Source organism: Phalaenopsis equestris, unplaced genomic scaffold (assembly GCF_001263595.1).
Source record: "Phalaenopsis equestris unplaced genomic scaffold, ASM126359v1 Scaffold000489, whole genome shotgun sequence".
NCBI classification, from domain to species: Eukaryota; Viridiplantae; Streptophyta; class Magnoliopsida; order Asparagales; family Orchidaceae; genus Phalaenopsis; species Phalaenopsis equestris.
In genome coordinates this window covers 2,572-13,760 of record NW_018164929.1, presented here as the reverse complement: position 1 = coordinate 13,760, position 11,189 = coordinate 2,572, and the positions used below count along the sequence as shown (strand labels likewise).

Here is an 11,189-nt window from a genome sequence, read left to right as displayed (position 1 = left end):
TGATTATGAGAAATCTTTATAATACATCTTAACCTTTATTCAAGTACCCTGTCCCATAATTACCCTCTCCCATAACTTTTGCTCCAAATTTAATATTTTGCTACTTGTTTAATAGTGTTTTTTATTTTATCCCATATACCACTTGTTTCATCATGAACAACCCAAATTTTGAACTCTTGAATTTTACTCATAAAACTAATTTTATTTGTCTTTTAGGTTCCCCATATAATTCTACGATGATGAGTCTTAGTATTTTTTATTTTACAACTCTTCATCTTAAAATCTAGAATAAATAAACGATGTTGGGTACTTAAATTTTCACTTGGAATGACCTTACAATCTTTACAATCTCGACGATCTCTTCTTCTCATAAGAAAATAATCAATTTGTGTTTTATTAGATCCATTCTTATAAGTATAAGATACTCATCTCTTTTCTTAAATAAAGTATTAGTAATAATAAAATCATACACTAAAGCAAATCTAAAATAGCTCTATCTTCTTCATTTGTTACTCCAAAACCGTAGCCACCATGAATATTTCTGAAATTTTCTACCACTCTACCGGCATGTCCATTTAAATCTCCTCCAATAAAAATTTTTTCTTCAAGAGGTATCATTTGTATTAAGCTATCTAAGTCATTCCAGAATTTATCTTTAGACCATATATCTAAACTTACTTGAGGAGCATAAGCACTGATAATATTAAAAATTTTAGTATCAATGATTATCCTAAAGATTATAATTTTACTTTCAACTCTATTAATTTTTACAAAATTATCTTTCGAACTCTTATCTATAATTACACATACACCATTTGTAGTGCGACTACCAGATTACCAAAGTTTGAAACATAAGTTATCAATCTCCTTAGCCTTTTCTCCAACCCATTTAATTTCTTGACTACATAAGATATTAATCTTTCTATGAATCATAATATCAAATAATTCTATTAATTTTTCCATTGAGAGTACCTGTATTCCAAGATTCTATCCTGATATTAATTTCATTAGTTTCATGGACTAACTTCTTTACCTGAATTCGTCCGTAATGTGGGAACCGTTGCTTATTTGACACTATAACCGGGCACCGATGTAGCGACCCATTCACACTTTTCACTGTATTCAGGCTATACAGTGTGTCGCTTCTAGGGGAAGCCCTAGCACTTACACAATGATCAAAAGGATTCATGTCATGATTTTTTCGACAAGTTTTAAACTGGTTGTCAACTACCTAACGCAACCCTCCACTTTTCACACCGGGCTTTGGATCCGGGGCTTGGATCGGCAATGGCAACGTTTAAAAAAAATTAAAAAGAAGGCACATCTAGGGCTTTGGATCGGCAATGACAACGTTTAAAAAAAATTAAAAAGAAGGCACATCTAAATCTTGAAAATCTACCAATAAAGGTCTTTACAAAGTTAATGCAAGAAAGGATAGGCCATATAAAATCTTATAGCATACTAGAACAAGAAAATACAAAATGAATTTTTCAAAAAACTGATATTATTCTAGACTCCAAAATATTTGATTTCATTTGATTTCATGAAAATGTTACCAATGTTATTATATTTTCTCTTTCCACCTTATCTTTGTGAATTCACATCCATTACCTTACTAGACGAATATACTCATGTTGTTTGATAAAGATTATGGCCCATGACAAGGCTAGCTATTACATCTTTTTTGTACCTTGGTATAACAAATATACTTGTGATAATTTATTAATTACATTGCATAAAGCATAAGAATTTTGCCTACATCTGCATGATAACAATCAACTACTTAATTTGGAATCAAAATTTGCAAGTTAAAAACTCTTTATTCTTAGAAAATACAAATTGTGTATTTTGATATTGTTTTAATTGTTCTCGAGTATTACTTTCAACATTCCTAATCTAATTTCTTGTAAAGCATGCCTCTAAAGATGATTATATTGAGAATAAGATACATTCTCTAGTATTTTGATGACCTCGTTTGATTTAATTTGCTAATGCAATTTCGCTCATATCAGCTCTTACAGTGCTTGGTTCAGCGGTAATCAATCATTCAAGTCAACATATCATCAATTTCCTTTATTTTTCTGATTCAACATATGTTCAGTCATTGTTTGTCGCTAATTTGATCATTGTTATTGTTGTTGAAGCTATATCTATTGAATAAGGTTACTTTGTTGCTAATGTTAAGGCCTTCTTTGAAGCTAAAGACAACTCTATTACCATTGCTAGAGTGTGCCTTATTCATTCTATGTATGGCTCTTCCCTTGAGACAATTCGCTGAAGCAGAAATATTGAGCCTATATTTCATGCATTCTGGATCCACCACTAGTTGTTTAATTTCCTTATATTCCCGTAATTTGCACTGTAATAGTATTCAACTGATCGGTTTCCTTCTATTCCCAGCTAGTGCACCAAGGAGGAACCAAAATTACTTGGCCTTAAAAAAATGGGATTTGAAAATTGACTTTTTGTTGAAACTGAGATGGGAAACTTTTTTAAAAAATGTTTTGGCTAGAACCAAATTTGTTGATTAATTATTAAAAGAAGCTCCTTATGCATAAAAAATTATGCTTCAGCTTTAATAAAATTTAGATGTTTTTCTCAATACTTTTGTGTGTTGGCTATGGAGTATTTGAACGCTTTCCAAGTCTTGACAACAACTTACAAGGCGTGATTCTCCTAACAAAGGCAACATGTCAAGGTCAAATTGGTGACTTTTATCCTTTGTTTTTCAATCATAATTATTTATGAATAATTTGTGTTCGTAATTGAGATCTTGTGAAGTCCATTGCATACTAGTTCCATCATTCGTGATGTGAGTCTTATAGTGGAATTTTATATTTGCATCTAAATTAATTGTAAAATTTCAAATTTTGGTTTATCCAATCAAAGGGAACTTAAGAAGTGTGATTTCTAATTTTGTATCAAAATACTAATCTATACCTAAAGTAAAAGTAGGGAAACTACGAATTATGATCATTTGTGTGTTGCTTTGCACACCTTCTCCTGAGCCAGCATTATTGAATCTTATACCTTAAAATGCCCTACATCACAAAAGCTATGGCTTGAGTATGATACCTCATCAATGTGTAGCATAATCCCTTCCTCAAATCAAAAAAGCATCCACATAAAAATTTACGCATTCAAAATGCTCCAAGACTACATCATCACATTAAAGATGCCTTGGCATGTCTTTAATAGATCTTTATCACACTAGGCATGCAACAGTATCATGATACAAAAATATCAAAAAAACATGTCGTGACAGAAAAGCAAGGTATGGAATAGGGAAGAGGCCCCAACAACTATATCCATGAGATTTCTAAGGGGACTTATAAAGGCAAGGATAGGGGGATATGTCAAAAATAATGGAATCATAATGCTCCGCATTATTCCCGAATAAGATTTCATATTCCGAATGCCAAATTGCATGATTAAGAAAAGGGAACTTTTGTTTGATAGTAGTTCAAAAAACCTCCTTCAAAAGACGAAGTACAGAATGCCGTTAAAGAAAAGATATTGAAAATAAAGCAGGGAGGGAAGCAAAAAAAAGTTCCTAGTTCACTAGTCCTACTCTTACAAAGACAGACCTAAGACCAAAAGGCTAACAAAGGGAAGGAGAGTCGCTGGTGGATGTGGATGAATAAAGCCACAAAATCAGCATTGTATCATTTTTAATGTGAACAAGGATTATCCACATAACCTCACTTCCATGTTAAATCAAAATGCATCGATCTAAATACTTATAATACTCTTAGTGCTTGAGAATATGTGTGGACATCTTGACTTCTCTGAATTTCTCAATCTCACTAGAATTGAAGTGGAGTTTGCTTATCCCAAACCCTAGGAAGCCCTTCGACATCAGCTAATGTATCCTAACTTTACAGTATAATAATGGGATGACTGAGCCTGGCTTACAACCTGACAAAAAATAACAAGAGCAAACTTGAATGATGATGCAATCACAGAATCAGCACATTTAGTAGAATCAAAGATTTGCCCAATCATGGCAAGTTCTCATAGGTCAATAAACCAGAAGGTACAAAGGCACTGCATCCATGGATTCACGCAAAAGCATGAAAAAAACTCACTGACAGGGGTCGGAGAATCCAAGATGCAAAAGCAAGATAGAAGATAGACTGGCATTGAAATAGATGGCTCCAACGTTCGCTCAAAACAAATTGTCATTTAACCTAGTGCAAACTGCAAGCCAAATTTGGGATGTAAACAAACCAGAACTCTCCATATCTAATAACTTCAACACAGATTAATATAAATAACAAAAAACAAGTCATCCTAATTCCGTGCATTTAGTTTCCTCAAACCATAGCTGAAGTGCAGAAACATGCAGGTCCGATAAAATCAAGAAAAGTGCCTAATCCCGGGTCATCCCTAATCTTTAACTATAAAATGAGAAATCATGATAGCCACCAGCAGAGATGAAAGCATTCACATACTGACCCATTGCCTGCAGCCCCGGCTTCCCCTGCAGGGCAGAATGCGGCAAACCGTAACTACCGTACCTCTCCGCTTCCAACGCCCCCCTCCTCATCCTCTTCGTTCCTCCCTCTTCCATATCATCGTCGTCCTCTTCCACCTCCCGAACCTCCTCATATCCCGCGATCCTCGGCCGGGCAGAGGCTATCTTTCGCCCCGCAAATGGAAGTGGAGGAGGCGGGATGTGGCGTTGTACAGATGCCGTAGAAAAAATGGATCGAGTGGGAAGTAGAAAGTAAAACTTCTTGTCGCCAATCTGGAGAAGGTCCTGAGAATCGAGCTTGACGGGTGGGTTTCCTGGAAGATGGAGTACACCCTCGACGAGGCACCCGTTCTTGCCAATGACGTCGAGGGCGAAGCGGCGACGCTGAAAGTCGTAGAAGATGCGAGCGTGATGACGGGAAATGTTCATTCCACCCCCGAGGCTAGAGAGGTCTACGTCGACAGCGGACTTCTTACTGTTGCGACCCAGCATGATCGAATAGGTCTGCATGTAGTACTCGAAATCCTCTCCCTGGAGCTTAGCAAAGCCGGCCTCAACCTCGCCGGAAGCAGCAGCAGTGCTTCCTCCAACCATCGCCATCGACCTTGTCTTTAATTAAGTGACGCGGGAGCTCGCGAGAGAAAGCACAGCGGGAGCACCCGTTCCTTTTGTGTGGGTACTGCTTCATGTAGTCCTCTGAGTTTGGCTCAGGTGGAATTTTTATTTTTTAAAAAAAAAAGAGAGTAAAATGCTAATAATAGATGTATTCATTAAAAATAAGTAAATAAATAACATGAAGATTATACTTGATTTTGGAAAATTATAGAAAGTAAATTGAGTTTATTTTATAAATTATAATGGGACTTCCTCACTAGAACTATAAACTTAATTTCTCATTAAGAAGTAAAATTTTTTTTTGGTACATTTCATTGCTTGGAACCTAATTGAATATATATACATTTTGCTTTACAAATTCAAATTGCTTATTTATTTTAATTTAATAAATAAGTTTTTGGATTCAATTAAATTTTTTGTCGAATATATTTTTCATTTACAATTTTATGATCAGCTCCAAGAAAATGAATTGAAATTTTAGTTAGTCATTATTGTGACTTGTATGTCTACTCATCATAAGAAGTAACAGCTTGATTTTTTATCAACTATGAGAAATGGAAATATATCTCAATCAATTTCTCTTCAACCAAATTAATCGTAAAATAAAATTCAATTTAATTATTTTAGTGTTATGTTATATTTGAATATTTTGTCAAAATATAAAAGAAATGTATATTAAATTTGTATTAGAAATAATGATTTTTTTTATTTGACTAATGTGCACTAGACCTTGAATTTAGAACCTTATGATTAGATAATGTGCTAATCATCCTTAAGAATTTAGATCATATTAGGTAAAAAAAATTATGTCATTTGTAAAACAATTTAGCAAGGATTTTTGTGATTAAATTTAATATGCTAAGCTAAATTCTAATTATAAAGTGTAACATAGAAATACTTTGAGATAAAAATAACATGAAGACATAAAGATAAAGCTTATAAAATCTTAGTTTAGTTGCTTATGTTACAAGTGTTGAGTGAAAAATTCATTAATAATTAAATTGAGTATAATAGAAGTGGGAATAATATAATAAATGTGTGACAAAATTCTAAATTATAAATTTATATAGGGTATTTGGTGGTGGTGTCAAGTGAATCTTGACGATTAAGATAAAGTTTTACGTGATATACTTTTTAGGCAAGGCGATAAGTATAGTTAAGAATTAGGAAATAAGGCTAGTTCAAACCAAGGGGAATTGAGCATGCCTTGTAAGGAAAGTGTAAAGATGTTTGACAATGTTTTTATATTTTTTAAAAAAATTGAATGGGATGGTGGAGTGCTTGTTAGTGGTGGCTGGTTTGGATTTTGCTGAGGTTTCTATGGAGGATGAACCAGAGAAAGGTTAATTTTTTAGTTAATATCGTTGACTTAGGTTGTTATGCATATAGTTGTCTTAGAGCTTTATAAGGCTAAGCATGTTTTGGAGGAAGGCCTGGGCATGATGGCGTGGGTTTAGGGGGATGAAATGAATGATTTTGAAGCTTGGTTGTGAGCTAATATATATAAAAGAGAGGGGAATTAAATAGAGTGAGAAGACGAAAGAGTTTCCATATAAAATTTGAAGCACCAAACACCAAACAAGTTCAACCAACAAGCTAGAAAATAAAAATAGGTATATTATGGGTGTTATTTATAAACTTGTTCAATGTAAACCTAAAGTGTTTGAGTTTGGTGCCACATATAAGTAGTCTCATGGGTTGATGAAATATCTTAATGATAAGAGAAAGCGAATAATAAATAGTAATTACATAACACAGGAATAATAATTAATAACATGCAAGTAAGCTTTTTAAAATTAGAGTGATTTCTTTCAAACAATCAATCTTTTTCGATATGTTTCTTCTATGGGCTATCAAATAAGGAAATTAAAGGATTCTATGAAGGTTGCTAATACTCACATAAGATGTGAAGGGAGTACGGGCTACTGAAGCATATTTGGAAATGGAGTGAGAATGATTGCTAACCCTTATACAATTGGAGTATTTAGAAGTTGTCGAGTAATGTTAGCTTATTCTAAGATTTAATATATATGTTTGGTAATGATTATAAGAATAATTGAACTTAATGCAATGTTTGAGTTTATGGTCTGTAAATTGGTTTTCATACATATTGGCGTTGCATCAATTTTATTAAATGTCAAAGAACACTATTTCAAGTTTAAATCCATAAACTTATTCATCATTTTTGGCTCAAGATTTTACTATCCATCTTAACTTCCAAAGTGACATTAGATAGAGTCTAATTTTTCTAGTTGATTGGGTATCTATGTGGGGTACTTTCTATTACTAGAAAATTATTTGAAATAATGTCGTTAAAAGCAATAAATTTGATGTTGGCATCAATTTTTGATGTCACGAATACTGGATGCCCCTATGATGTTGTAAGAGTGTGTGGCGCTCATGTGTGGTCTCCTGTAGCTCAAGGAGTCCGTCGGGATGTTACTAGATGCACTTCATCTCCATATTAGGATTTACCCCCCCTGATCGTACTCAACAACAAGTACTACTGATCCGTGACTGTTCTCCATTCTAGGGCAAGCTGAACGATCATTCAAGGCTTGTGTAGTCTAAGTTAACAATTAAGAGCTTTTTTTTGTATCATGTGACACGATTAGCAAACTTTTGGAGCGAGAAAATGATAAAAATTAATTTAAGGGTATGGCATGACCATGCCTAAATCGGTTGTAACCACGCCTACCCCCTCCCCATAAGGGTTGAGGAGGCTGCCTTCGGCGTGGTCATGTCTGAAGGAGGCATGACCATGTTGCAAGACAGAGCCCACGACATAATTATGTCACAATATAGCGTAACCATGCCAGACCTTCCTTCAAATAGCTCAAAGCCATCTACAGCGTAACCATGCCCGAAGGCAGTGTTACCATGCCACAAGACAATGAAGCTGACGTAATTATTCTAGAGTTTTTGCATGACCACGCTGACTCCACAAGCAGAGCAGCGTGACTATGCCAGCCCGCCCAAATTTCAAATTTTGGTTTGGTGTCCCTAGAGAGGCATGCCACATAGAGTCAAATTTTTAGGCCCTCTTTAGACTTTGGGAGATCTCCTTGGGACTATGAAAAGGCTGGGGGATTAACCCTTTTTGGAATGTAGTAAGTGCCATTGATTAGCCATTTTGAGCTTAATTAAGGGGCACTATGGGGATTTTTCATGGGGAAAGTAGTTTAAGCTTTCTTTTTGCACAAGTGAGAGCTTTATCTTCCTCTTGAGATTTTTGGAGGTGGCTTGAAGAGAATCTCTTTGAGTAAAGGGATTTGAGGAAGACTCTTCATCTTTTTGAAGGAGAGAGCTAAGGAGTTGGTCCTCTTCTTCTTCTTATTCCTTAATTTGCATCCTCTTCTTCCATCACTTCATTTTGGTGTGTGAGGAGAGTTTTGTGAGGAAGTTCTTGGCTTGCAAGGGAGGAAGGTGCCTACCCTCCTACACTAAAGGAGAGCTTTATCATAGCTTGGGGAAGGATCATTGGAGTTTTACCATAACTTTTTCGGAGCTCTAAACTTTGCAGTAACTTTGTCATCTCTCCTATCACTAGGAGAGTTTTATCCAATATAAAGAAACACTACATCAAATGCCACATTATTGAGATTAACTAAAAATCCCTCGCATTTTATTTCTTAGCTAGATCTAGGAGTAGCTTTTACTATGTGTTGTAGGTTTTGGTCGCCCGCACAAGGTGGGCTTGATTGGTCACCCGACAACGTTCGGTGCAATCAATTGTCCGTCATCAAAAGATGCGACTGGTAGAACGATACTGGTCGGTCCGACAATACGCCTTTTGATTGGCCAACTTTATGATATCGTCATGGGTTCAATCACCCATGCTAGTCAAGTTGGTCGGCCGACACAAGTCAGTTCAACCACACACCTATTGATTAATTGTTTCTTTTATAAAGGAAACCTTAGGTTAGGGACCACATGCGTAGCTAAATCCTTTGTGAATCCCATTGCAACCCTTAGACCTAAATCTTAAGTGGGTTGGAATCTCAATTTCCCCTTGCTTTGGCATTTCCAACCCTCTTTATAGAAATTGGGATATTTGAATTTTGTGAAGTAAGAAAAGCTTAGTAGTTAGCTCACTTTTTAAAATCATGAGGAGTTGTGGAATGGGAAAAGCTTTGTACTTAGTCCATTCCACAACATTGTAGATACTTTTCTTGTAGAAATTCAAAGGTTAAGCTTCCCACATGCCTCACCAAAGCAGGAGACAACTATGTCGCATATCCATGTGCTAAACCCTAGGTACCTAAGCGAGGATGTTAGAATGAGTATGGATAGTTATCAATTATGATCACTTGCATCATATTGGGTTTGTATTACATTTTGCACTTTGCATGTTGCATTGTACATTGGCTCGACTACCCCACGGTCTGCCTCGCACTTAGGCTTGATTGGCCACCCGACATGGTCAACCTTGTACTTTGGTCCAATGAGCCTCTAATCCGAAATTGCTTATATACAACAATATAACAATAATTTTGATTATATTTTTCACTTATATTTCTTTATTTTGCAACAAAACCAAAAATTTGATCCTGAATAAAAATAAGAATTGAACTTTTAATTTATATATATCGGGATACTACACAAGTATAGTATCGTTATCAAGTAATATAAGACTTTTTGATTAAGACCTAAATATCGAACCCACAAGGAAGATATGCAAAATGCATTTTTTGGAAAATTTTATATTTTTAAAAAGACAATTATTTAAACTAAAGACGTTTTTTCAGTAAAGAAATTTTGAATATTTTTGGTAATTTTAATATTTTGACAAAAACAGAACAAACTTAAAAAGATAACTTGAGTTTTTGTAGAAGAAAAGCACTAAATATGAAGATGTCTCTCTCCTTATCATGAACTAGTAAAAAGTATAAAAATTATGTTATGAAAGTATTCATATTGTGTTGTGTCAAATAGGAACAATAATATTCTTTACCCTTACTAGAGATGTTATAAAGAACATTGATTAATTTAAAGTTTGAATAATTTTGAAGACCGGCTAGGCAGGGAAGATACTAGCTTTCACCCTAGAGTTCTCTCAATTCCCTCCACCTGGAGGCTAACATCTCGTATCAGAACCTAAAACAATAAACCAAGTTGGGGGCTTTAACCTTTCACTTTAAAGTCCTCTAACTCTACTCCCTTCAATGAAAATTTCCCTATTTATTTGCACTCAATCATATGAACTACATTCTCATTCACACAATCTCATGTGATTCTTTCCAATTGTTGACTGAGACAATATCAGTCTGGTTCTTACATGTTCTCACAATAAATTTTAACATTTGGATTGGTCAAATCAAGAAATAAATAAAATACATGGATTTGAATCATCACAACTTTTTCCAACATTAAAGTTCAATACTCTCCACAACTTCCATCCAACACTTAATTACTTATCATTTTAAGAAGAAAGATAAAGTAAACAACTCACAATCCATGGAGAAAATAAAAACACATTAAATTTAAACCAACAACAAGTCTTAATTAAAACCAAAAGTAGTCTAAAACAAAAGATAAAAAACTTATCATAAGTCCTCCACCAAACTCTTGAAGTTCCTTTGAATCTCTTCTCTTTTACAACACTCTCAAAATAAAACTAAAATAAATATGTATCTTGATTCAATGTATTTCCCCAAGAGATGCATCCTTTTGTAATAATTTTTGTCCATGGTGGTTGTAACCACTGACCAAAGGAAAATATATTGAGATTTTTATATTTGTTTTATACTGTTTTTTATGATATTGCACTTTAAAGAAATATATTTTTGATATTTTGTTGCAAGAATAATGAATTAGGGTCATTGGAGCAAAAAGATGCAAAAAGGAGCGAATCTGGAGCAAAAAAGACCAAAATGTGAAGAATTGAACTAGGGCGCCGACGTTGAGATTTTCCCGAGGCTCCAGAATTAATTCATTAAGAAGGTCCGCCGACGGCGCCCTCGAGGCCGACGCGATGAGCTCGGCGGTTATGACCAATCAGGCTGTGGATAAGGACAAATTTTGAAGGGATGCTTAGGCAAATCTTGGGAAAACTCATCCACAACTTTAAAAGAAGATTTTGGCCGAAAATTGGAGC

General features: G+C 34.7%; 1 protein-coding gene across 1 annotated transcript in view; it reads right to left on the bottom strand.

Annotated features, from left to right (window-relative positions):
* Positions 1 to 5,142, bottom strand: part of LOC110028119 (FHA domain-containing protein FHA2) — a 13,019-nt gene extending 7,877 nt beyond the window's left edge. Inside the window, exon 1 of the mRNA XM_020729848.1 lies at positions 4,459 to 5,142. Coding sequence (XP_020585507.1) covers positions 4,459 to 5,077 — 619 coding nt within the window. The 5' untranslated portion in view covers positions 5,078 to 5,142. The remainder of the gene's footprint in view (positions 1 to 4,458) is intronic.
* Between the last annotated feature and the right edge of the window lie 6,047 nt (positions 5,143 to 11,189).